The sequence below is a fragment of the Mirounga angustirostris genome, unplaced genomic scaffold (assembly GCF_029215605.1).
Source record: "Mirounga angustirostris isolate CCGP_5_RB_7025 unplaced genomic scaffold, mMirAng1.0.hap1 SCAF_10, whole genome shotgun sequence".
In the NCBI taxonomy this organism is placed as follows: domain Eukaryota; kingdom Metazoa; phylum Chordata; class Mammalia; order Carnivora; family Phocidae; genus Mirounga; species Mirounga angustirostris.
In genome coordinates this window covers 117,591,164-117,618,761 of record NW_026991718.1, presented here as the reverse complement: position 1 = coordinate 117,618,761, position 27,598 = coordinate 117,591,164, and the positions used below count along the sequence as shown (strand labels likewise).

Genomic DNA, 27,598 nt, shown 5'->3' with positions numbered 1-27,598 from the left:
TGCTGATCAGGGTGGTTCTGAGTGTTGGTGGATAAACCTGGGGCAGCAGCCTGCAGGGGTGTGGATCACTGGCTTTGGAGTCCCACAGACCTGGGGTTTGACCCTCTTGGGTGACATAAGGCAAGTTTGTACTACCTGACCTTGGTTTCCTCTTACAAAACGAGAACCACAGCTTTACAGGAATATGGTAAGGTAGGGATTAAACAGACTGTTGTATGAAAAAGTCTGTGTAGGGCGCCTGGGTGGCTCAGATGGTTAAGCGTCTGCCTTCGGCTCAGGTCATTGTCCCAGGGTCCTGGGATTGAGTCCCGCATCGGGCTCCCTGCTCCTTGGGAGCCTGCTTCTCCCTCTGCCTCTCTTTTTCTCTGTCTCTCATGAATAAGTAAATAAAATCTTAAAAAAAAAAAAAAAAGTCTGTGTAATGTGTCCCTTCAGAATGTTCAGTAATTGATAGTTATTACTATTTATTGAAGGTTCCTCTGCACCATACCAAGATTGCTCATAGTTCTCTTTGGTTTTGGGGGCTTTCAGGGCGTAGCCCCTAATGCTGAAGTTTGTGAGGAAGCAAAAATAGTTCCCTTTTACAGCAAAAGATTTACATATAATATAATTAGGAGATACTTAGAAACATCTCCAAACTAGAGGATATAGGATATATGCTTTTCTCAAGCATATAAAGAGTATATATGAATGCTATTCATGTTCTGGGTTATAAAACAAGTAGCAAATACTGAAGAATCAGAGTCATACAGACTACCTTTGTACTACAATATATAGACAATAACAGACAAAAAATAGGTTTGAAAAAATCCCTATGTTTGGAAAATTTAAAACATTTTAAAATACCTCATCAAAGATGATCCCATAAGGGGAATTAGAAATATTAACAACTGAATGATAATAAAAATTTCTACATACCAAAGTTTGTGGGATGTAGCTCAAATCCTAAGAAATTTATGCCTCGTGCTTAAAATAGGAAGAAGACAAATTTAATAAGTAACAAAGAGAAAATAGAAATAATGAGAATAAAAGAGCAGAAGCAAGCCAAAGTTAGCGAATAAGATAGATTACTTTTTGTCTAAAAGTTTATACTTTGATAAAATGCATATATTTCTAGAAAACAAAATTGCCTTAAGGAGTGATGGAAAACTTGAGTAGTCTGATAAAGCCCGCAGGAGACAGTTCAACAGAGTCCAATTTATTCGCCTGTTGCAACATGAACTTTTGGTGACTATCAAAGCTGTGATTTTCTGACAAGAAATCTTGGATCTGTCCTTGAATGAATGAATATGTAACAATCCAAACACATATCTCATTGGGGACAATTGAGTACAGTCCATTTGGAGGGGTGTGCGGGCTCCATGAGGCTTTGGTTTCAGACTGTCTACAATTTTGTCAGAATTCAGCTGTAGACAGGTCATGGCATGAGAAACATTGGTGAGGCTTTAAAAATTTTCCCACCAACGTTGAAGATCATAGACATTTACTTACCTCTACTAAGGTGGTAAGACTGAATAGCTCCAACGAATGTAGCAATCAGAGTGGAAGAGAGTGAAAGCCTCTTTTGAGGAATAACAATTTCCGAGGATGTAGTGAAGGATTACCTTGGACTAAGAACATATGAACTGTGAAGATGTTGGTCAACTAGTATCTGTAGGCTTAAATCCTAAAGTACTGTGATTGTCACTGATAGACAAGGATGTTGAAAGCTTAAAATCACTCCATAGACAGTTCTTGTACCAGTCTTTGCTTGGACAGTAGTATGTTTCTTTTAATCTGAAAAGTATAAAATTCAAATTTTTTATATTAATATAGTCAATACATAATTAACTCAGGAAGATGGAACTTCTTTTGTCAGTTTTGTGGTTTTTTATCCTAAATTTGATAAACAAAGGGCTCTCACAAGTTTTGAGTTGATTAGAACATAGAGAAAAAATCTAATAGCTTTTATCCTTTCTAAGGTGAAGGAACAAATCTTTGTGTAACCTGGTGGCCATTCAAGGAAACTCAAAGGTAGTTTAGGACTAAAAGACATTTTAACCATTTTATTCTGAATTTGGGCAAGAATTGTCAGAGGACAAAATATGGACACATCACACTTTTCAAATGTAAGAAAAAGTTACTGCAAGACAGTATTTTGAAAACCACAGCAAAAAGTAGATAGCTATTAGAAACTTAACTTTTTTTTTTTAGAAATAAGGAACTTTTGTTAGGATGAATTAAGAGTATACCAGACATAACATACAGATGACCAACAGAGACATGAAAAATGCTCAACATCACTCATCATCAGGGAACTGCAAATCAAAGCCACAGTGAGATATCACCTCATATAAGTCAGAACGACTAGTATCAAAAAGTAAGTTTCGTAGACATGAAGAAAAAGAAACCCCTGTGCACTGTTCCTGGGAATGTAAATTGGTACAACCACTGTGGAAAGCAGTATGGATGTTTCAAAAAAAGTTAGAACTACCACATGATCCAGTAATTCCACTACAGGATATTTACCCAAATAAAAAGAAAACAGTAATTTGAAAAGATACAGGCACCCCTATGTTTACTGTAGCATTACTTACAATAGCCAAGATATGGAAGCAACCCAAGTGTCCATTGACAGATGAATGGATAAAGAAGATGTGGTGTATATATGTACACCCACACACAATGGAATTGTACTCAGCCATAAAAAACTGAAATCTTGGGACGCCTGGATGGCTCAGTCGGTTAAGAGTCTGCCTTCGGCTCAGGTCATGATTCCAGGGTCCTGGGATCGAGCCCCACATCGGGCTCCCTGCTCAGCGGAGAGCCTGCTTCTCCCTCTCCCTCTGCCTGCCGCTCCCCCCTGCTTGTGTTCTCTCTCTGTGTGTAAATAATAAATAAAATCTTCAAAACAAAACAAAACAAAACCAAAAAACTTAAATCTTGCCATTTGCAACAACATGGATGGATCTAGAGGGTATAGTGCTAAGTGAACTAAGTCCATTAGAGAAAGAAAAATACCATATGAATAATTTCATGTGGAATTTAAGAAACAAAGCCAGCAAAAGAGACAAAAAAAGACTTTTAAATAAAGAGAACAAACTGGTGTTTGCCAGAGGACAGGTGGGGGGAGGGATGGGTGAAATAGGTGAAGGGGATTAAGAGTACACTCCCATGATGAGCACTGAGTTATATATAGAATTGCTGAGTCCATATATTGTACACGTGAAACTAATATAACACTACATCAGTTATACTGGAATTAAAAAAGTATCTGGCACAAAATAACATCATTTTACCATAAAACCCCTAAATTCTAATTTTATTTTTTTATGTGTCAACCATGTGACAGTGCTCAGTAAAGCATTTATAAACCTTTCTTATGGATGAATTCACTGAGCCAACTTTGTCAAAAATTTTTAATACAGGTTTTTGGTTTTTTTTAGGAACACTGCAGGTAGTATAACCCAAGTCAAAAAATTGTTACTAAAATTTGTACATTTACAGTATAACCTTTTTATTATTTTTATTAGTTAGAGACTTCAGAAAATGAATCTTATTTTCAAAATATAATTAATCTTACGAACATACTACATCTAACAGTGCACCTATCCTAATGAATTCATCATCATAATAAACTGTAATAATTCCCTTAAACAAACTACATGTGTTATCTTGTACACATACTTGCATCTCCCTGTAATTATGCCTGATAGTGTCTTAAGTTATTTTTGTTAATTACCATTATTAGCAAAGTAAACACTTTTTGTTTTCTCTAGACTCCAGAAAACTAGAAGACAGGAAACAAGAACTATCTAGCTCTTTTTCGCCATTAGTTTACATTTAATGTTATCTTTTTATATTTAAACACATCACCCATCTGGTTAATTTATAACTATTTTAAATGAATAAGGAATAAATTACAGGTAGGTTTAGTGACCAAAGTTTAAAACTTTTTAAACTTAGAAAAGTGTCCTGTACCCAGAAATATTTGTCCATGAACTCAAATTAACATTTGAGGCTTTACAAAAGTTAAGGATCTAAAAATTACAATTTTAGCTAAAACATGGTCTTTATGATTGGTACTGCTATAAAGATTATAAGATCGAAGCCCCTACAGGGTCTCAGCTTGAGCTGTGGCATAAAGGCATTCCCCACCTGACTGGAAAGTCTGTTCCCCATTGTCCTTTAAGGGTGATAATATTGTCACTCCCTTTAATTACTCTGAGTCACACACCCGGTAAGAAGCGGGAGCTAGGCAGACAGAGATGAAAATGTCAGCATTATTGTTCATAAGAACTAGATGAGGGAGGCAGCTCGGCACCCACCATTGGGAGGCCTCCCTAATACTAACACCCCCTGAATACAGGCTGTGCCCACCATTGCCAGGGGCAGAGCTTTCATGAGACCCGACAGGGTTCTTTAGGAAGAAATGCCAGGGGCGCCTGGGTGGCTCAGTCAGTAAGCGTCTGCCTTCGGCTCAGGTCATGATCCCAGGGTCCTAGGATCGAGCCCCACATCGAGCCCCACATCGAGCCCCACATCAAGCCCCTTCCTGCTTGGCAGGAAGCCTGCTTCTTCCTCTCCCACTCCCCCTGCTTGTGTTCCCTCTCTCGCTGTCAAATAAATAAATAAAATGTTAAAAAAAAAAAAAAAAAGGAAGAAATGCCAGCAAACTGAGGCATCCAGTGATCAGGGTGACATGATGAGCTCTTAAAATACAAATGAATGTCAATTTTTGGTCACAGATTTCAGCTGAAAATTACCCAAGCATTCCAATGGCCAGGTAGGGAAATCCTGAATGGGCTTTCCCGGGCTAACACATGCTCAGACAAGGGAGCCCCAGAGATAGGCCAAGCTGTTCTTCCAGCTTCAGAAATGTCCCACAGGAATGAAGGTGGAGAAAGAAGATGGGGACCTACAGGCATCCAGGAGGACTCTTGCTGAATTGTCCCAGAAGGATTGGGGTTGAAAGTCAGAGTCAAGGGAGGCAGAAATGGTCAGATCGGAAAAGTCATCCACCATCTTGGAAGGGGGTATGTTGCAGCTTCTTCACAAGACAATGACCAGACCCCTCACAAAGCTGCCTTCTCTGTGAGAGAGGAAAGATGGTGACAGACTTCTGATGGAGGAGCCAGAGGAAATGATCTTGGGCACAAAACTTTATCCCCAAGCCTGGCTTAGAAAGACAGGATTTCCTGTCTTCAGGGGACAGTGCAGGCTCACTGGACAGGGAATTTATCAGCACAGAAGACTAGGCTGGACACCAGTGGGGCTCCCCAATGTTTGGGACTAGGGAATACCCCAGGACCTTTATGTGTCTCTGAGGGAATAAGGACATCCAGCAACAATGGGGGAAGAATTTCCTAATAGTTCAATAAATGAGGGCACAGAGGAGATTATACTTAATTTAGCCAACATAAAGTAATGAGACCTTTTCCCACCCTAGTTTTGTGGCGTAAGATGCATACCTGATATTCATAGGGGGTATTGAAGCAACGAGGCTTTACATCTAGATGCTGTCTTTGGCCAATATCCCAACAACTGTTGGGGCATCTCTGTAACAGAAAGGGTTCTCCCCAGTCAAGGCAGACAGCTTTTTTTTTTTTTTTAATGAAAAAGGTCAAGTTTATGAATAAAGCTTTGACAATTAGAAAATCTCCAGGTGTCTTTGGAGCTTTCATGCTTCGGTGGCACAAACATTGTGGTCCAGGGCCGTGCTTCTTGGAGAGTCCCCACACTTCTTGTAAAACCTAGATTTCTGTTTAGCCTGGCACACGTTTGGCTCTCAGCAAGTTCAGCTATCTTCTACTTAGAGTACATCTTGGGGCTAGAAAAAATCCACAAGGGCTTTGCCCTTAAGATACTCTCCGGTGGCTTTATTAGTGAGACCAGCCCCTTTGGGGCAAGGTTGGAACTTTCTGTCTTCCCCCAGGATGGGCTAACATAGGGCCCTCACCAGAGTAGGATATGCTGGGAGAACATCTTTCCTTTGTCAGCGGTCCTTAACACGGCGCTCTTTTACCCACCGCAGGGGGCTTTTGGCAATGTCTGGACACGTTTTTGGTGGGCACCACTGTGGGGGAGGGTGTGCCACTATCTAGTGGGTAGAGGCCTGGGAGCTGCTAAATATCCTACAATGTAAAAGGATGGCCCCTCACAGCAAAGAATTATCTGGCCTAAAATGTCCATCATGCTGAGGTTGAGGAACCTTGGCTTAAATCAAGCCTTTCCTATGGCATGTCTCACCATCTCTGCATCTCGGCTGCAGACCACGATGTGAATGGTGCTCCCAAGAGCTGTACAGTGCACAGCCTGCGTGACTGTCTGTGGCAACCCTGCACACCCGCAGGGGAAGATGGGAGCGGGCATGCCTCAGGGGTGAGCCTGGCACCGTGCTCTCCCGGAGGAAGGAGAATGGGTGTGAGGTTGCAGAAACAGAGAAGGAAGGGGCAGAGGAGGAGGATGGACAATTGCTAGTTGCTCTCCAACAGCTGATGATTAGGGCAACAGAGGAGATAGAATAATCTACAGGGAAAATCATAACTCTGATAATTAACTGAGCATTCCAGGATAATGTTTCACTTCGGTTCATTCTCTTCCACCGTCCCGGCTGACCGTCTCGCGTCTTCACTTTTAGACACCTTGGGTTTTCCTGGCCAAGTCTGGCCAAGGTCATCAGACATTCCTGGCTCATTTCCTGGGCCTTCCAAGATAAAAAACGCAACACCTCTGTGATCTCATCATAGGTATGATTTTGGTTGATGGTGCAAGACAGATTTTTTTAAATTTGATAATCTGTCATCCTACTCCTAGTATATGAAGGGGTCTTTAATAATGAGGAGTGGATGAGGATGACAGCGCTAGTTTATTGACCTGGCGCAGCATGGGCCAAGACTCGCCCTGAGCACTTTCCAAATAATTTATTTCAACCTCCCGTCTTCCCCATGTCATGACGTCAAATGACAAGTACAACGAAGTCATTCGACACGTTTAAGGTTGAGCAGGGGGCTCCGGGTGGCATGGTCCTTGGCCACTGCTTGTGCTATATTAAAACTGAAGATTCCGGGGGTTCAGAAAGATTTCATAAATCGCAGAGAGCCAAGGAGAGGGAGCCATGATTTGAAAGCAGGCCAGACTTGCCTCCAGCTTGTGCTCTTTATTACTCTTGTGACCAGGTAGGATAGGTTAGCACATCTCCTAATTGAAAACCAGGCTTGTATTCACGGCATAAATCCTATTTGTTCTTCTATTTATTTATTTATTTATTTATTTTTAAAGATTTTATTTATTTTTCTGACAGAGAGAGACATAGCGAGAGCAGGAACACAAGGGGGGGAGTGGGAGAGGGAGAAGCAGGCTTCCTGCAGAGCAGGGAGCCCGATGTGGGACTCGATCCCAGGACCCTGGGATCATGACCTGAGCCGAAGGCAGACGCTTAACGACTGAGCCACCCAGGCGCCCCCTATTTGTTCTTCTAGACCACCGGTGGGCACAGCGTGGCCCGTGGCTTGGATCTGGCCTGCTGCCTGTTTTTGCAAACCAAGTTTTATTGGGACACAGCCATGCCCACTTGCTCACTGGCTGGCTGTTCTCTGCTACAGCGGCCATGAGGGGTATTCCCGACGGAGACTAGATGTGTGGTAAAAACCTAAAAGATCTGCTCTCTGGCCCTTTATAGAAAAAGTCTTCCGGCCCCCGTTTTTGGCCGTAAGCTCGGTGAAGGCAGAGACCATGTGTTTTCTTCTCTTTGACCCCCTCCTCCTGCAGCACCAAGCCCAGAGACAGAAGCCAGTGCCGAACAATCAACTAGCAAATTGAGATCGAGGTTTGTTGAATAAATGTGGAACTCATATAGCGGCTGGGTGGTCTCTGCTCCCATCTCGATAAATATTATGCACCAAGGACATGGCAACACAAGGCTTTAAGCGCACGTTGTCTCACTTCTGCTCCTGTAACCACAACAAAGGACACGTACGACTAAGCTCATGTTTAATGCTGAGCAGGGTGCTTTGAGCTCTGTGGTGACTGGACACGGCTCACTGAAGTTTATTCTAGAGGCTGCCCAGAGTAAGGCTAAGGACAGCTGTGAAGGGGACAGGAAAGGGCACAGGAAGGAGGAGGAGAAAGGTGGGGAAGGCGTCCCACGGTCAGGCGTGTGTTCGGGTATCCCAGGATCCCCGGTGATGAGTGTCCACGTGGAGGAGGTCCTCATGGGAGTGGAGGCAGAGTGACCGCAACCTCCGGACCCCCCCAGGGGCAGGGGCAGGCCCAGCTGTGGTGTCATCCCCTCCTCTAGCCACGCTGCTCCTTCCTCAGTGTTCAGCCTAATCAAGGTTGGCCCCCAAGAGCAAGAAGTTCTGGAGAGGAGGCAAAAAGGACAGACAAGAAAGATCATTTTCTGAGCTGCAGAGGACAGGAGTTTCCTGAAAGAGAAAGCTTCAGTGGGAGAGGCAAGTTCTCACTTGACCCGAAAAGCAGGTCAGTGCAAAAACCCTGCCTTCAGGCCTGGGAGGCCTTTAGAAAACACTGTCCCTCTTAGCTGCCTGACCCCGGGAATTTATTTGCATTTCCCAATAGTCTGATGTCTGGAAGACACGCATGAATGTCACTGTCCTCCTCCAAAAGTTGTTTCTCCCAGGAGAACAATGCACGTCTGGGTGCTGCCTGAATTTACTCCCCTCACATCATTAATTTATGAGGATGTAGTCCAGGATTACCCTAGAATATGCTATGGACAGTGAAGACGTTGGTACCTCTGGAGTTATAGAGTGAACTGTCATTGTCCCTGTCCCTGCTCCTGATGTGTTGCTTGCCCTAAAAGGCCTGGTCAGTTTTGCTCCAGGACCAGGCCTTGCTGCCGCAGGTGGTAAGGCTGACTGGTGGCCCCTTGGACCCTCTCACACCACCCAGGAGCTTCTGGCTCATTAACCCAGAAGTGGTGCATCTAATCTGACCCCTTCCTGCCACACATGGCTAACGGGCCCTGCACACTGTTGATATTCAGTTGACGTGATTGAACTGAATTACTGGAAACCGAGCTTACGTGGAAGTCAAGATTCAAAACAAAAATATTTTTTCCGATGAACATTAGGTCCAGGATGTGAGTGGGAGTCAGGGGCTCCCCCTAATGCTACCAGCTCCGAAGCAGCCCTCCCAGAAGGTCTTAGAGCTCCCCACCCAGACCCCATGTCTCACTGACCTCGTGGACTCGGAGCTCCAAACTGTTGAGGTGGGTGTCCCTGGGCAGAGGGAGAGGGAAGCCCTCCTCAAGCTTTGCTGGAAGATAAAGAGCAGAGAGACACGGGCTGGACGGGGAAGGCTGGGGACACATGCTCATGGCCAGTGAGAGGGCAGGCTACTTCGAAATGTGATCCGCTATTGGATTCAGGGCTGGTTTTCTGTTGGGGGGGGGGCATGGAGTTGAGAATGCCTGGTAAATGCAGCTTCTTCAGGAGGGGACAGATGTGGACAGCCAGTCTCCCCCAGCCAAAGGGGCCTGGGATGGGGCATGCAGTGCTTCTGACCAGACACTCATCCCGAGGACCACTATCTCCCCCCCTTTGTCTTTTCCAGGACAACTGCCCTGCTCTTATCTCATGTGGTAAAAGGCAGATGATGAGGCCGGGCGGAGAAGGTCCTGGCATGGGAGGAGGCCAGCCGGGTTCTTGGGCAGCCACCGTGCCAAGCACTATTTCCATCAAGGTCACCTGGCAAATCAGTGACCTAACCTGTACCAGAACCCAGGGGTACTAACTCCAGGTGTTCTCCAGGTGCAGCTTGGAATGCCCCTCCCTTGGCCTAACTCCCTGTGCTTGGACTCAACTTGACCCTCGCCTCCTGGAAGTCTGGACCGACCTCGGAGTCATGTTCAGTGCCCCCTCCTAGCTCCTGCAGCCCCCTGTGCTTCCTGTCACAGCATTTATCACACTGGTTGTCACTGCCTGTTACATGTCTCCCTTCCCAACAGAGCGTAAGCTCTATGAGGGCAGGATTGCCAGGACCCTAGCCAGGGCAGAAGAGGGGCTCAGCTTGACTGACTGACTGATCCATGAATCCTATAGAAAGGGTAGAATTGAACGTTTGCACGGGGTGGTCAGTAGCAGCTATTCTTTTTTTTTTTTTAAGATTTTATTTTATTTATTTTAGAGAGCGCACGCAAGCAGGGGGAGGGGCAGAGGGAGAGGGAGAGAGAGAGAATCCCAAGCAGACCCTGCACTAAGCGCGGAGCTGGACGCGGGGCTAGATCCCAGGACCCCGAGACCATGACCTGAGCCAAAACAGAGAGTCAGACACTGAACCGACGGAGCCGCCCAGGCGCCCCAGTAGCAGCTATTCTTACCGTTGAGAGAGGGGTATAATGTGTGGAGCGCGTAGTAATTGAGGATGGCTTCCATCAGCTCCACCTGGAGTGGGGGGCGGGCAGAGTAAAGGGAGCAAACGAGACATGCATGAAAACAGGAGTCTGAGGGAACAACGTCTCGCTGGCCCCCCGCCTCCAGAAACACCGACATGCCAACCCACTTACAAAACAGGTTGACTGCGACTGTCACCACCACAGGTAGACAGCTCCTTATCCACAATCTCCTCAACTCCAATCTCTGGACTTCATTTTCCATCAGTAGGTACAAGCTCCTTTTATGGCAAAATATGACCTGAATCGCCATGGGCATATTTAGTGTTTCTTTATTCCACTTTGTGTGGATAGTTTTAAATTCTGTTGCAGAAGTATTAATGTGTCTGATTATAGAGTGCTGCCCCAGATCCTGCTGGAGAGTTACATCACATATGGTGCATGTTCCAAATTACCTTTCATAAATTCTTAATTCTGAAGCCCACCAGCCCTGAGGGCTTTGGGTGAGGTATTGTGCACCCGGGCCACTATTATTACAATAGTACCTAAACTGAGAGCTTACTACGTGTGAAGAATTTTGTCAAAGTGTCTTCCTAAATCCATTGCCCCGTTTCATGTTACAGTTCCCACTGGAAGTGGTTGAAGTAGATATCATGTATTCCCATTTTACAGTCAAGGAAACTGAGGCTCAGAAAAGTTATTTTCCCAAGGTCACACAGTAACAAGTGGCATGGCTGGTATCAGATCCCAGATCTATCTTCCTTCAAAGCTCATGCTCTTCATGTCCATGTCCTGTCTCCCCGTTAGCCCTCAGGCAGTGCCCTTCTTAGATGATCAACTTTCAGACATGGCGTCCACTTCTGCAAGACTCCAGCACAGTCTTCTCGGGGGGCCTTGGAGCTTCTCCTGGAGCCCCCTGAAGCCCTGTTTGGAGAAGATACCCAAGAGGTGCTGGGAGAAAAGCACTCACGTTGATGAAACGGATGTTGGAGTGTTTCAGTTCCAATTTCAGCTTACTGCGTGGAGAAAGAGAAGCATGGGTCACCCCAAGCCTGCTGCATCCTCACAGTTACCCCAGTGGGGGGTAGAGAGCTTATGGGCAAGGCCATTTCTGGGGGCTGGGCGCCCAAGGGTTCCTCTGCAATGGGGTGCTTGTGCATCTAAGGCTTTCAGCATGCACAGTGATTTAAGAAGAAGTGACATTGTTGCAACTTATGGTTGCTGAGCATCTTCAATAACTGAAATACATTAGGATGGTATAAATATTAACCGGAAAAAGTGGGATGCAAAAAGTTGTGCTCTGTACGTCCAGTGACGTAAAAGTGTATAAAAAAAAGGCTGGAAGGAAACGTGAAACTATTAGTGGTGACAGTCTCTATGTGGCAGGGTTATGAGGGATTTTTAAAAAATACTTTTGCAATTTCTGTGCCTTGAGCACGCATTATTTGCATAATGTGGGAATAGACAATAACAATGGGAGGGAGAGCCCCTGAGTGATGCTGGCAAACAGCTGGTACCCGCTAGAGGGAAGGAAGGCGGAGTGACTCAGGGGACCTCTGGTGTTGTCACTATGGAAGCCAAACCTGAATCCCCCCCACTGATCCTCTTGGCTGCTGGCCTGGCTCCCTTGTTCAGGAATTCTAACTGCCCTGGACCGATCTTTTGCTCTCTGCTCATGGGGCAGAGTAGTTTTGCTAATTCCTTGATAAGACCACCTTGTGAGGTCCTCCTACGTCCTCCTCATTTTGCTGTCTCTCCACAGTCCAAGCTCTCTACTGTCCTCTCAGATACTGCAGACCCCCCAAGCCAGGCTGAGGCATAAACTCAAATTCTGGGACCTCCAGAAAATGCCCACAAGCTCACCATTAGCTTCTCTTTTTAAAGATCTTTTAAGGAGATGTTCATTTTAATGGAGTCAGTGCACTCTCTCAGCCAACAGGTATCTAACCCTGAGGCCAGGAATTAGCTCCTCTAATTCCTCTGCACCCACTGCACCTGTTCCTCAGCTGGGGGCAGCACCCAGAGTGAGTGAGACATGGGGCACAGATGAGGGCCCCAGAGAAAGACAGCCCCTGCTGGCGGTATAATCCCTCCTGCCCACTGGCTCCCTGGTTGAGTGAGTATGTGCCTGCTGACTGGGTGTCCGGGCAGCAAGGAGTGGCTCGTGGGGCACCTTTAATCCTCCATCTAAAATCTCCTCCCTTTCTGATATGCAGTACTGACAGGTTTTTCTCAATCTTATATGTCCTCTCAAAGCCCCACGTCTTCCAACCAAATTATGGCTCCTCAGTAATCCCTTTGCAGAAGTTCATCTCCTCCACTGAGGCATTGTCAATATGCCTTTCCAAAGGGGCACCCAGATTAGAGGATAAGCCAGCCCCAGTGGAGATCTCTGTCAATGCCAACCTTATCAGAGAACAGGCTAGCTGCTCTGGTCGCTGCTGGGTTATCCCCAACCTACCCCATTTCCTCCCCTTGCCCGTGGCCTCTTACCTTCCTGTGGTCACTGAACCAACAATCCTGTCGGAGTTCACATTGATGGTGGCGGAGATGTTCGTTGTCTAGAAAAGCAAAAGGGGATAACCCAGACTCTCAGGGGACGTAGAAATCTTGTTGGCTCCCAGTCCAGGAGACAGATCTTCAGAAATAGAAACCACGGCCAGATGTGGGACATGTGGGTGAAAAGCAGCTACCCAAGGATTGTGGGCTGAGGATGTGGGATGTTGGTCGCTCCACAGCTAACTTTAGGAAAGGTGAGCTAAGGTTTTAGAGGTTATAATGGAAGCATCAAGAAGGGCAAATAAGCTCAAGCTGAAGACACAGAGCATTCGAATAGGGAGGCTGTCCACCAGTAAACATGACTGAGCTTTGAAGCATGCTACGAAGAGAAGTACAGAGAGTCCCTGAGCCTTAGGGAACTTTAAAGACACCACCAATTGACAACTGGGTGTGAGGATGAAGCCTGGCCTGTTGAGGGGTGGGGTTGAACCAGATGATTGAGTTTGGGGAATTTCCAGACATTATGTCTTTGAGTACTTTTTCTCCAGCCACTCCCAGTTTCTCCCCTCCTGAGACTCTGAGGACAGGAAGATGAGATCTTTTGCTGTGGTCCCATCGAGTCCCTGAGGCTCTGTTCATTTTTTCAGGCTATGCATTCAGATTGGATAATTTCTTTTGTTCTGTATCTTAATTCATTTGTTCTTTTCTCTGTTCCACTGACACTCCCAGCCGGGACGTTGGGGCATGTTGTTACAGCCTCATGCCAGTGTAAGTCTCGGATCCCCAGTCAGGCTTTACTGGCCTGGGTGGGGTTAGGGCCATAGCTTTTTCTCTGGTGTTTCACTTTAGTAGCACAGTTATTGATTGTCTACAAGTTTTCTATCTTACGAGGTTGCCCCTTTTTTGGTCCTTTGGCTAGAGAGAAGAGGATGTTATTGGGGCTCTTTTTTGTTCATGCCTGTTGGTGTTTCTGGGTTGCCCCAAATTGGAATATGCAAGGCAAAAAGAAACCCCAGGGAGCTCATCATCATGTTATTCCTTAGATTCAGAGGCCCCTGGCTGATCTACCTTTTTCTCTCTGCCTTTCAGAGTTTTCTTGTTTATTTTATACATAATGTTTAAGGTTTTGGGTTGCACTCAGCAGGAGTAGGGAGGGAAATGGACATCTACTCAATCTTCCCATAGGAGGAAGTGTTTTGCCCATTTTGAAATTAGATTGTCTTTTCTATGACTGAGTTGTAAGAGTTCTTTATATATTCTGGATGCACATCCCTCCTCATATATATGATTTGCAAATATTTTCTCTCCTTCTGTGGGTTGTCTTTTCACTTTCTTAAATTATGTCCTTTGAAGCATGAAGTTTTTAACTTTGGTGACGTCCAATTTATCCATTTTTAATTTTTTTGTTCATGCTTTTGAGTTGTATCTAAGAAGGCTTTGCCTAACCCAAGGTCATGAAGATTTAGTACTGTGTTTTTTTCTGAGAGTTTTGTGGTTTTAGCTCTCACATCTGGGTCTCGGGTCCACTTGGAGTCAATTTTTGTCTTATGTGTGAGGAAGGGGTCTGGTTTCATTCTTTTGCATGTGGATATCCAGTTGCCCCAGCACCATTTCTTAAAAGCTTGTTCTTCCCCACTGAATTGTCTTGGTCCCCTTGTTGAAAATCAGTTGACTATAAATATGGCGATTTATTCCTGGGTTCTCAATTCTAGTCCATTGATCTGTATGCCTATCCTTGCACCAGTACCACACTATCTTGATTATTATAGCCTTATAGTAAGATTTGAAACAGGGAACTATGAGTTCTACAATTCATTTTTTTTTTCAAGATTGTTTTGGCTATTCTGGGTCCCTTGAATTTACATATAAATTTTAGGATCGGTTTGTCAAAAAAACCAGCTGGAATCTCGAGAGGGATTGTGTTGAATGTGTAAGTCAGTTTGGAGTGTATTGCTGTCATAAGAGTTCTTTACATGTTATACCTTCTTTAAAAAGGTAATTTAATGATTTTATTTATAACAATTTCAGAAGTTATGCTTTAGCTTAAACACATTTTTATAGCAAATGTAACAGTGAATAAGCTAAAATCGTCCAACTTAGCTGGAGTGAATGACTTTTAAGGTTTCTTGCAACTCTGACAGTGTATGATTTGATTAAGTATGCTCTTGGGAAGCCTGGCTGTTCTTGCCAGGAATGCAAGTTTCCCTCACTCTGCGGGCAGGCAGAAGTAGTCTCCAGCATCATCAGTCTCCCTCTCCTTCAGTGGAGAGAGGGGCTTACCCAATGGCAGATGTAACCCAGAGATCAGACTTACCACCCTGAGCTGAAAGAGTGGCTTGCGGTCAGAGGAGGTGGGCAGGAGAGCAAAGACCTGGATGTCTATCACCGGCGTGAAGGTCACACTCCCAGGGGTGAACGTCAGGAATGGAGCTGATGCAGGTGACGTCTCAAGCTCTAGCTCCATATTGGGGTACAACCTGGCCAGCTGGAGAAAGAGGGCAGAGGCTCGGGGGAGGGCAGGAGAAAAGTCTCTGCACAGCTCACTGATGTGCAACTACGATCTCCACATTTGGTCTAGGTCAAGTTCTCTGTGATGAGTGTTCAGAGAGGTCTTACCTGAGGAATAATGGCCCGGAATGAACTGGTGTGCAGGTGGATTGGAGAGTCCCCCGGAATCTGCAGTAGAAGCAAGAGGCTACTTGAGATGCAGGACATGGTAGCTAGAGATGTGGACTTTGAGGTCAGACAGCTTGGGTTCAAATCCTACTCTAGCCATTTTTTAGCTGACTCCTTGTTGGCAAACTTTGTTAGGTTCTGCATCTGTAAAATGGGGATGATAATCACAGCACTCACCATGCAGCATGGGCAAGGATTGAATGAGACAGTGCATGGGTAAAGCGCTAAGCGCAGTGCCTGGAATCTCAGTAAATACTTAGTTACTGTCAGTTTTTGCTATTTATTATTTCTTAGGATACTCCCCTCAAGAGCCGGTGAGAGCTCATAACCACCACAACCTGTTTTGAATCTACTTCCAGATATGGCTGCCCCCCAAACCTTTTCTCACCCTCTTTCCTGGTGCTGCTCTCTACCCGCCCCTCTGACTTGCTGACCTCCCAGCTTGGCGAGCCCTGCCTGCACCTGCACACAGCCCACCTTCCTTGATCTCTCCTCCCTCAAGATCCCCTCTTTACCTGGGCTGCTCCTATAGTGCTTGGCTGTGGGGGTGCGTGGCTCAGACCTCCCTTCAGGGGGTCCCCTGCGAGAAGGGCAGTTGGCTGACAGCCATTCATGCTGGGGCCTCGCTCTTGGAGTCAATTTTTGTGTATGTGTAAGGAAGGGGTCTGACCGAGCACAGCCGGGGTGTAGCACTGGAGAATTTTGTCAGATCACGGGCAGGATCAAGACTATGAGCCAAACTGCAAGTCACAAGCCTTCATTCACTTATTGTGATAGTGTAAGCAAGAGGCTAAACAGGAAAGGGTACCGGCCCCCGCTACTCCGTTTCCCCTGTGGCCTGGGACCCGTGACGTCAGATGCATCAGCAGAGGGGAGGAGGGGTGGTCACCATATTGCCAGAGGAGCCCCAAAGAAAAGGCTCCTGCTGTTTTATGGACTCAGGGGGAGGAGGGGGAGGAGGGCTAGTAGAATAGGATTGAGTACCGAGTCAGACTGGAGAAAGCTGTCCTCCAGGCCCCAGCAAGCCCCATCCATAAGGAGGCCTCTGAGCGAGGTGTCTAGGCTTGGCATGCAGATAAGCCTAAGAGCACCGCCAGCCCCAGCCTGAGGAGGGGATGGGGCGGAGGCTTGAGTCCTTGACCACAGATCCCTCCAGACACAGCTGAGCACTGGCCTGGCAGCAAGTCTAGTCCGGGAGGACCCGCCAGGTCAGGGCTTCGCAATTGCCTGTGGTCAGGCTGGAAAGATCACGCACGGGATTTTAGCCTGGGCCGGGCTCGTCCAATTTCTGCCTGCTCCGGAGCTCCTCTGAGCAGCAGGCTGTGCTCTGTGCCCTCCCTCAGCTGAGCGGAGCCTTCTCAGACCTGCGGGGCGGCTCTTCTACCCAGTGTGCTTGCCTTCCCTCTCCTCCACGGTTTCAGGACTCCCGTCCCACTCCTCCTTCCTCTCCCCTTTATCCTTCGTGGGTGCTCCCCTACTCCATCTCTTCCAAGTCTAGTGCCGCCGTGGCATCTGCTGCTTGGAGGACCTGATATGATACCGCAGAACCTGTTGTAGTTTTTTAATGTATTGCCAATAATAGCTAATATGCATCATGCATCAGACACCAAGCTCTCATCAGACAATCTCTCACACGATCCCTGGGGACTAGGCACTGTTGGGATCCACACGCACAGCCTGGATTTGAACCCATATTTGTCAGGCTTCAGATTATACGTTCTTTCTCTGACTCCTGAAAAACCCCCAAGCTTGGTCTACAGTCCGGCCTGACGCTCTCTCCTGGGATTCCACCAACCCCCCCCCGCAGCCTTCTCCCTCCCCTACTCACGTGGTGGTTTTGGATGGTGAAGTTCATGCGCCCAGCCTGGTGGTAAACCTGGCTGGCTGTGTTGAAGACATATTCAGAGACAGCAAAGTAGACCATGTGGTCGTGTTTCTTGGGCAGCCTGATTGGTGGAGCATCGAAGGGGGCTGGGGAGTGCCAGTTTTGGCCAAAGAATTCACCCTGGAGACAGAAGGACACATCGCCCACCCAAGGTTCCTACCAGATAGGGTACCAAGAAGAGGCGTCCAGGGGAAGCCTGGGGAAGCCTCCTGTGCCCTGCATGGTGGTCCGGGTGGTGGTTCCTCTCTAGAATGTGGGCCTGGGGCCCACTTCTGGTCCCACAACATTTAGACCCTGACAGCTGCCTGAAAACCCCCATTACAGCATCAGCTGGGGAGGTACGTGTTGTGCTCTCCAGGGCTCAGGGTGTGGCCTGGTGGTGGAAAGCATGGACTCTAGAGATTAACTGTCACTTCCTAGCTCTGGGACTTTGAGCAGGTCCCTAGCTCCCTCGTGCCTCAACCTCTTCATCTGCAGAATGAGGATGATGCTAATGGCTTCTATTTCATAGAGGTGGCGTAAAATTTATATAAGTGAACGTTTGTACAGATACTCAGCATCTGGCACATAGTAAGAAGCATATAAGTGTTCGCTAAGTAAATAAAATTGGAGGAAGATGGCATTCCCGGACCTGCTCAGTCCCCAGGGAACTGTGGAAGAGACTGGAATAAAGAGGGGGCATATTAGTTTCCTGTTGCTGCTGTGGACACTGGCCTGGGATGGGAACTTAGGGGCAGATGGATTAGAGAAGGAGGGTAGGAGCCAACTCTGGGAGGTAGTACTGATTTTCTGCCAGTCTTTTAGGTCCTTTCTCCACAGAAACTTACCTTGAAGGGTGTGTCTAGGACTTGAGAAGTCACTTGGGGAGCACCGACTAAACTGTAGTCAATGCCGGCAACCTGATCAATCATTGAGATAACTGTGGAACAGGGAAGAGAAGTGTTATGAATAGAGGGCTGATAAAACAGCTGAGTGAGATAGTCAGAATCCCTGTCCTTTGACAGTCCAGGGTGTGGGGGATGGGGAGGAAAGGGAAAGACAATCAAATACTTGAGCAAATTAATGTAAAATAGCAACTCTATTAGGTAGCATAAATCCATAGGATGATGTCAACCATATAACAGGGGGTGGGGAATGCAACCTGATTCGGACAGGGAGTCAGAGGAAGTGTTGTTTGGGCTGTGATCTGAAGGATGATCTGAAGGAGGAGTGGGTGTTGACTGGGTGAAGGGTGGTGGATGTGGGGGAAGGACATTCTTGGCAGAGAGAATGACATGTGTAAAGATCTTGTAGCTTAGGACCATAGTAGAAGCATAGAGGGTGTATTAGAGGAATTAGCAATATTGGAGGCCTATAGGGACTGTGTGGCTGGCCACATTGCCAGACCATGCAAGGCCTTGTCCCTCGAAGCGGGGCTCAGTGTCCTGAGAGTCAGAGGAGTCTTCGATGGGTTCCAAGAACAGGGGGAGACCTGACCTGATGTGTGATTGTAAAAGGTCCCTGTGGCAGCCAGAGGGACAGGGCTGGGAGGATCCCCGGCCTTACGCAGGGATTTCAGAGCATCCCTGTTTTGTTAAAGCAGCCAGGAAAGAGCCAACATGTGCTTCTCCCATGTGCTTGTCATCCTCTGTCCACCTCGAGCTCCCAGCATGTTTCTGAGTCACGATGCTCAGTCGCTTTACTCCCGTACCTCCAGAACAGACCCCCAAGAGAGGTGGTCACCCCAAATCCAGCTCCGTAGGATGGAGAGGTACTCTATGGGGGAAGTTCTCCTGGGGCTCTTGAGAGGATGGTGGTGATGGGTCTGGGGGTAGCAGGTGTCATGGCATCTGATGGCACCCAGAGAAAGGAGGGGGCCTCCAAACCTGGCAGAGTCCGGAGATAGGGCTCCAGGTGAGAGGTGGTTGACTTCCTGACCATTTCGCAGATCTGCCGAAAGTGGGGGACAAAGTCAGGTGAGTTCCCCTCTCCCTCTCTCCTGGGCCCTGCCCCTCCCCCACCGCCCTCCAGGAAACCTGGCCTTGCTCCTCACCCTGTAGGCGGGTGTGTGAGGGGTGGAAGAGCACATCGAAAGGGAGAAGAGGCCACTCCCTCCGTCAACACACAGCGCTTGGTCACTGTCCCATTTGGGCTGGGCCACATACGTGGGCCCAGCTTAAGTGCCTAGACTTTTCTGGAACCCACATTAAAGGTGAATGGTGGCCAAGTTGGCACTGCTCTGGGGTCTGCTATTGTCGTGGTCCTCAGTTCAATATCTTGGCAGCTAAGGGGCAAGAAGTATAGCACATAAACACATTTATTAGAGAGCCTAGGGGCAAAGCAGGAGAGTTTCCAGGTGTAGGAGGCAGGTCTTGAACCAGAGGCCCCATCACCTCATTCCTCAGCCCCTTCTCCTTTTCCTGTTCAGGCTCCTGGCTATCTGGGAATAAGGGATCCTAAGGAGCGTGGTGCCTGGTCTGCAGGCAGTACTGACTAGGGCCACCAGAGGGCCCCAAAACAAAGCCAGAAGAACAGTTCTCAGGAGAATCCCATTCCTCAGCCGGCCACCAACCTGCTTTTCTGTACATCAAGAGTTCTGGCTTGGGAGATCCCAGAAGTCCCCTGTCTTGTGATTTCCTAACTTCAGCTATTCCTATACCATCTCTATGACTTTACCTTTCTCACCTATTCACTTACCAACTATTTAACATCCAGTGGCCTTTTAAAAATCACATTCTTTTAATAAAAAATACAGGAACTTGGGGCGCCTGGGTGGCTCAGTCGTTAAGCGTCTGCCTTCGGCTCAGGTCATGATCCCAGGGTCCTGGGATCGAGCCCCGCATCAGGCTCCATCAGTGTGCCCATCAGTGTGCCCAAAGACACACACCAGGTAAATGGAAGAGGCACTCTTTGCCTCTAAGCCTTTTTCCAGAGGTAAGAGGCCAGCCCCACTATTGTTCTCAGTATGGTGCATTTGGGGGGGGGGGTCAGTCTTATTTAAGAAATATTTTCCTCTCCTCAAAGTGAGAAAGATATCCTAGATTTTCTCCTAAGAAGTTTTGGGTTTGTTTTGGCATTTAAATCCTTAGACCACCTGGACTTGATTTTGTGTATGGTGTGAGGGAGGGATCCAAAGTCACTTCTCTGCAACTCTGTAACATTATCTACAACTAAATATCAAACACTCTGCCTGTTCCAAATGCCAGTTTAGCATATGTGGTCATACAAACTTGGGAAAGCCTTGAAGTGGGCCTTTGCACCATGAATGAAGCAAGTTTTACTAAGCAAATTCAATTGACAGTGTACTGAAGAGACAAGGCTGTTTCCAAATATCAAATATGTACATGCCAATGATCCTTGTATTAATCACAAATCTACTTATCCTTTTGTTTACCTTTTGTTCCAAGATATTTTTGAAATTGTTTTCAATTCTTTCACGGAAGAGGTTCAGGATCCAGCTGGAAGAAAGAGGAAAGAGGATCAGGATCCACTTTATGATTAACTAGGACTCCCAAAGGGAGGGCTACCTACGGATCTGACCTTCCCCCATGTTATCCCATGAAGGGACCCAACCAGATGGGGAACTCTTGTATGCTGTTAGTGGGAATGTCAATTGGTGCAGCCAGTATGGAAAACAGTGTGGAGGATCCTCAATAAATTAAAAATAAAACTACCATATGATCCAGCAATTCTACTTCTGGGTAGCTATTAGAAGAAAATGAAAACACTAATTTGAAAAGATCTCTGCAACTCCATGTTCACTGCAACATTATTTATTATAGCCAAGATATGGAAACAACCTAAGTGTTCATCAATGGATGAAAGGATAAAGAAAATGTGGTACACACACACACACACACACACACAGAGGAATATTAGACAGCCATAAAAAAGGATATCTTACCATTTGCAACAACATGGATGGGCCTTGAGGCCATTATGCTAAATGAAATAAGTCAGACAGAGGAAGACAAATATCACATGATCTCACTTATATGTGGAGTCTAAAAAAAACCAACAACAACCAAGCTCATAGATACAGAGAACACATTGGTGGTTGCAGGGGCAGGGACCGGAGTGGGTGAAGGAGGTCAAAAGGTACAAACTTCTAGTTATACATAAATAAGTCCTGGGGATGGGATATACAACCTGGTGACTACAGTTAATAATACTGTATTGCATATTTGGAAGTTGCTAAGAGTAGATCTTAAAATGTTCTCATCACAATAAACAAATTTTGTAACTATGCATGGTGACGGATGTTATTTTTATTTTTTTAAAAGATTTTATTTTTTTGACAGAGAGAGACACAGTGAGAGAGGGAACACAAACAGGGGGAGTGAGAGAGGGAGAAGCAGGCTTCCCGCCTAGCTGCGAGCCTGATGCGGGGTTCGATCTCAGGACCCTGCGATCATGACCTGAGCCAAAGGCAAACGCTTAACGACTGAGCCACCCAGGTGCCCCTGGTGACAGATGTTAATGAGACTTATTGTGGTTGATCATTTCACAGTATCTACAAGTGTCCCATCATTGTGTCGTATACCTGAAACTACTGTGGTGCTATATGTCATTTATACCTCATTAAAGAGAAAGAAGCGGAGTCAGGCCTATTCTTTATAACCTACAAAATCCACAGAACAACCTACCTGGCAGTTGAGCAAGTAGTCACTCACTCATTCATTCAACAAACATTTACTGAGCTCCTCCAACCAGCTGAGCACTGAGTTAGGTGTTGAGGGGACGCTGGTGAATAAGCTCATGGAGCGCATGATGTGAGTCTAACCCACTTCAGGTAAAGCTGCCCTCAGAAGCTCTTCCCCACCACAGATAGCACTCGGTGAGAATCGTGGCCCAGAACAGACATTGCACACTGTTCTCAACTGGGGTGACGGTAAGAGGTTGTGGGAAATAAGTGAACTAAGTTAGTGGAATTACGTCTGGTAAAATTTTCTTCTCCCACAAATTTTTCTTTACCATTCCATACTTGCTGATTGAGGGATGTGCATTATAAATGTATGTATATTATAAATACATGCAGTAAAATTGGACACAAGTATTTTCTGGCGTTCTGCAGAAAACATCTTGAACTTTCCAGGGTTCTGTGCCCTGAATCAGCCCAAGACTCATAGACTGGCTGAATGTTGGACCCTGGGTGGATCTGAATGACCCCGACTTTAGAGACCATGGCTGGAGTCCCTGACAGCTGTTGGTGGGGGTGTTGCTTCTAGAAAAGTCTGTCCCCTCCAACATCTCTGGGTACCCTTCCAACATTGAGCTGAAGTAGAACAGATTGAAGCAGTAGGAAACTTTCCATGGATCACAGGCTACATGAAGTCACCCTGGCCCCATTCCTCCTCTTGTTGCCCAAATTCAGTCCAATCTCCTAAATGTGCCTCAGGCACTTCCTCCCACCTCTGCTGCCATCACCTGCCCCTGGAGCATCATCACGTCTCACCTGAACAACTGCCTTTCCCCTCTTGGGTCTCCCTCCACTCACTCTGCCCTGCTCTAATCTCCTCTAAAGGAAGTGATCTTTTACTGGAGCCAATCTGATTATATCCCTGCCTTTCTTAAAATCCTCCAGTGGCTTCCCCCTGCCTCACTTCAGGATAAAGACTAGAGTTTGGCTCCTGACTATTCTCTTCACTTTTTCTAATTAACCACCACCCCGTCAGGTACACTGACCTCTGCTTGCTTCCTGGGAAGCCCAGGCTTTTCATGCCTCAGGATCTTTGCACATGCTTCTTCCTCCACCAGAGAAGCTCTCCCCTCCTCCTCTTGTGCTAAAATTCAAGGCTCATTTCAGATATCCTTTCCTTGAAGAAACTGTCTCTGCTCCAAATGTTAGGTAAACCCTCTACATTCGTAACATCTGGACTCTCTCCTTATAAGCATGTTATCACAACTATGTCGAAGATAATTAAATATATCTTCCCATACTTTATGTCTCCTTCCCCCAATAGAATATACATTGCACCAAGGTAGGGACCCTGTCTCTTTTGCATCACCTTATATTCCTAGCATTTAGCTCAGGATCTGACAAATAATAGGCATCAATAAATATGTGTTAACTGAATGGCTAAGGCTAGCAATTCCCTATTTTGGTCCGGACCCTGGGTGTTCATGCTTCTGTGTCCATAGCAATAGCTCCCAACTATGCGGCTATCACCACCCTAACAAACTAGTGAAAATGTTTTTCTGGCCCCCGCTGTGTCCATTTCCACTGTCTGTGTGTGTGTGTGTATGGGTGTTACCCACACAGAATTTCTGAGAAACGGGGCATTACGCTCACCCAGTTAAAACAGCACAGTGGTGTCAAGCTATCCAGTCTCCACTAAAAGTTTCCTTTTCCAAATGGCAGCCTTGAGTTCAAAGGCTCTCGCGTTGTGCAGAAAACATTTGTCAGTTGAGTAAATGCGCAGCTAAGTCTCTGGGTTCGCCAGAATACAAATTCCCCTGAAACGGACAGGATTAGAGGACCCCACCTTTCTGCTGACATTTCTCCCCACAACACGGTCACCCAGCAAATACATGTCCAGCAAAGAGGCAATTGGCTATTTGTTCTGTTTGCCCCCCGCCCCCCCACTGAGAGTAGGGAGCTATTACCACCCCAGGAAGGGCAAAGGGAGAGGGAGAGAGCGAATCTCCAGCAGACTCTGTGCTGAGCGCTGAGCCTGACATGGGGCTCGATGCGGGACTCAATCTCACAACCCTCAGATCATGACCTGAGCTGAAAACAAAAAACAAGAGCCGGATGCTCAACCGACAGAGCCACACAGGTGCCCCAGCGGACTTCTTCTTAAAGGGCCAGACAGTCAATATTTTGGGCTCTGCAGACCACATGGTCTCTGTTGTAGCTACCCCACTCTGCTGTTGTAGACTAAAGCAGTCGCAGACGGCATGTGAGAAGATGAGCGTGGCCATGCTCCAATGACTTTATTTATGAAAACAGGACACAGACTGGTTTGGCCTGTAGGCCTTTAGTTGGCTGACCTCTGATCTTGATGCACCTTAAATCTTGCTCTTATGCCCCATCAGGAGCATCCCTGGGTGAGCCGGATGCCGAGGCGTCTCTGACGATCTCCAGCAAGTGCATGGAGTCGCTTACCTTAGCTGTCCGGAAATGTCAACGCTGATGTGGCCAATGGAGTTGTGGCAGTGGGACACGGAGGCAGTGGGCCGTCCAGACTGGTCCTTGCCCAAGTTCAGAGAGACTGAGATAGAGATGCCATCCACATTCACATCGAAAGTACCAGCTAGGGTGCTGGTTGGGAGTTACGGGAAGCAAATGGTGTATAATCAGTCACCTCCTGAAAGAGAAGCCAAAAGACCAGTCCCCAGTTCCCTACTAACTAGCTGTGTATCCTAACTTAACCTCTACTTTGCAGCCAACATTTATTAAGCATCTTCTGTGTGCCGGAAAAGCAAACTGCTAAATACCTCACATCTGTTATTTTACTTAATCCACATGCATCAATGAGGTGGGTTGTTATTAATCCTATTTTACAGATAAATAAATGGAGGCGTGGAGATGGTCAGATTTGGTTCCTTTGTAGATTGATCGAGAGACATCCTAACCCAAGTACTACTCACATGAAAGCCTTTTTCACCTTCCAGTTCCCACTGACAAACACGTAGTTATTGGACAGGGAGGCTCTGACCCCCTGCCTTGGGCGCAGCCTCAAATCCGAGTTCCTGAGCTCAAAGCAATGGATCTTCAGTCTGGGGAAGGAAGGCAGAATATCAAACCCAGAAAAGCCAGGCACGTGTTAGTCTTCCGAGCGAACTCTCTGGCTCTAGAGTTGTTAGTGACTTTCTGTTGTTGCTAATTTCTGGGCTGCTTCAGTGTTTGCTATTTGGCTTTTTGGTTGTTCTAACACCTTTCAGGAAGATTCCCTGTATTAGATTCCCCCCATTGAAATTCCTTGTGTGGATTCCGCTTTTTTGGCTGGTCCGTGATGGGTATAGTCACCCTGCCTGGTACACTCATCTACATCAGCCCCTCCTTGTGGCCATTTGAGTTCGTGGCTCTTGTTGCATCAACCCTCATTAGTTCACTCAACAAACATCCATTGAGATCCTGCCCTTGAAGAGCTCACAGCTGGTGGTAGACCTGGACGTGTTAACAAACCACCATGGCCTAATGTGAAAACCAGAAGCAAGGGATGCTCTAGGGCTGTGGGAAGGGCCCTTGACCTCTAAGTGGCATGGCCTGGGTATTGTGTGTGTGTGTGCAAATTTAAAGTAGCTCTTTTTTGCTCACTGCCTTCAGGAAATTATCCTGAGAGACTTGGGAGGATTCCAAGAGGGAGTCTTTTCTATCAGGGATGAATAAATGATCCCCCAAAACCTATTATGGACCCTTAGGGGCCTGGGGAAGAAAAATCCATGCAATCAAGGAATGGCTAAAGAAAGAGTAAGGTGTGAAGACTCTAAGATTGACTGTGTAAAAGCTACAGGGAGATTAAGGTCAGTTAAGCCTTATGGGGAGGGAGATGAGGAGCTGGGACTGGTTCACCAGGACCAGGAGGCCAGCTGCTTTATTCCTCACTAGGGTTATGTGTGGATGCTATCCTCAAGAAGCAGTATGCAAATAAAGTATGTACAGGTTCCAGAAAAACTTAAAAGTCCTTCATTACAGACCCTTAAAAGGCTTTGGAGGGATGGATAGTGTATCTCAAGCAGGTCCCTCATCTGGGCAATCAGGAGAGTAGCCAGGGGTCTCTGGCAGAGCAAAAATCTATGGCTAGTTTCTGCAGGACTGACCTCAGGGCCTGTGAATGGTTTCTAAGGCTCTCCCTCCCATCCTGATGATTCAAGAAACATATAGCACCTTCCAGAAGCCCCACAAGAGCTGGTCATGATCCTTTTGCCTTTAATCCAAGTGATGATTCCATGTTTATCCCCCTCCCCCAGGAACCCAGGCCCCCATTCTGCCTCCTCCACTGCCCCTACGGTGGAGAATAGAGATCGTACCTGTAAAAGTCATAGCTCACACTTTTAATCCAGCCGACTTTGAAGCTTCCTGAGAAATCAGGCAACTTGATTGTGGACAGCTCCTTCTTCAGGATGGCTACTCCGAATCGGCGGGCTGAGGGGAAATAGTGGGAGGCAGCTCATGCCGTGGGAGGCAGCCAAGCCCAACAGCCGAGGGGCCGGGCTTTGAAATCACATGGACTGGGATTGAATGTAGGGCTTGCCATTTCCTCTTGGCGTGCTCCCAAGCAAGACTCTTAAACTCCTTGGGCCTCACTTCCCCCAACTGTACAATGGTCATAGTGATGATACCAACCGGAGCGTGAGAATTAAATTAGATCATGCACTCAAAGTGCCAGGTAAATGGCAGGCGTTGTTTATCTACTCGACAAGATCATGGAAGCAATGATACAATACGGTGAGGCTCTTGAGGACGCATTCCCTGCAGCGTGGTCAAACCTTTGGGTTTTTCACTGTTGCCAGGGCCATATGTTCACAATGCAGATTCCCAAGCCTAGCTTCAGTTGACAGGAGACGGATATTTGGAATCTGTATTTTAACTTATGTCCCGGCAATTCCAGGGTGGTCCATGGACCCCCTGGGGAAAACGCTGGTCTGGTCCCGTCCTTCACCTCTGATACTCAAGACGAGGAAACTGCAGCCCAGAGGGGGACATATCCAAGGCTTCTGAGCCAGGCAGGGGCAGAATCCCAGCCTGTGGTCCCTTGTCCTGGTTACCACACCACTCTGGTGGGCAACGGTGGACACCAGAGGAATGGCTGACACCCGCCCCCCCCTTACCATATTCCAGGCCTTTTCTGGTGATTCTGGCCACGAACCCAGGATTGGATGCCCCTTCTTTGAACCCAGAGACCTCTGCCAGCAGCAATAGGGCGACTACCACACAGTATGGTCTGGCCATCATCCTGTCCTCAGCAACGTCCTGGGCAGAGGTTGCTTTCTGTAGGAGCCTCCCTTGCTGAAGGTGGCAGCAGGGCCGGGGAGCTTATAAAGCCAGTGGCCAGATGAGGAACTGAGCCCGTTGGGAGAGAGGGCGGGGAGGTTCTAGGCTTTGAGGAAGCCCAATTTTCAGCAACTTGAGATGGGGAGAAGGTTGCTTGTGAAATTGTTGGAGGTTTTATTTCTGGCCTGAGGGTAGCGGAAGTGGGGCTGCCACGTCCAAGCTCTTCCTCTTCCAAGCTCTGCTGTCCTGGGAGCCTCCCTGCAACACCTTTTTCTAGCGGAACACC

The 27,598-nt window shown here is 47.0% G+C and overlaps 1 protein-coding gene across 1 annotated transcript; it reads right to left on the bottom strand.

The window, feature by feature from the left end:
* Positions 1–7,036: 7,036 nt before the first annotated feature.
* LOC123851774 (lipopolysaccharide-binding protein-like) lies at positions 7,037–27,323 on the bottom strand. The gene is made up of 15 exons (XM_045885757.3): positions 27,150–27,323; positions 26,349–26,463; positions 24,966–25,094; positions 24,481–24,636; positions 20,767–20,830; positions 19,259–19,322; positions 18,221–18,312; positions 17,337–17,513; positions 15,449–15,508; positions 15,147–15,317; positions 12,827–12,894; positions 11,304–11,349; positions 10,322–10,385; positions 9,182–9,258; positions 7,037–8,339 (listed from the first exon to the last, which is right to left on the bottom strand). The coding sequence occupies exons 1-15, from the start codon at positions 27,271–27,273 to the stop codon at positions 8,307–8,309; spliced, it is 1,440 nt and encodes a 479-aa protein (XP_045741713.2). The 5' UTR covers positions 27,274–27,323; the 3' UTR covers positions 7,037–8,306.
* Between the last annotated feature and the right edge of the window lie 275 nt (positions 27,324–27,598).

What these genes read in the sequence shown, in the direction of transcription:
- LOC123851774 (XM_045885757.3), bottom strand. Translation starts at nt 27,273, where the DNA reads ATGATGGCCAGACCATACTGTGTGGTAGTCGCCCTATTGCTGCTGGCA. An exon ending in TCACCATCCAAAACCACCAC is followed by an intron (nt 15,509 to 17,336) that starts GTGAGTAGGGGA and finishes CTTCTACTGCAG; the next exon opens with ATTCCGGGGGACTCTCCAAT. An exon ending in TGGAGCTCCGAGTCCACGAG is followed by an intron (nt 8,340 to 9,181) that starts GTCAGTGAGACA and finishes CCTCCTCTCCAG; the next exon opens with AACTTCTTGCTCTTGGGGGC.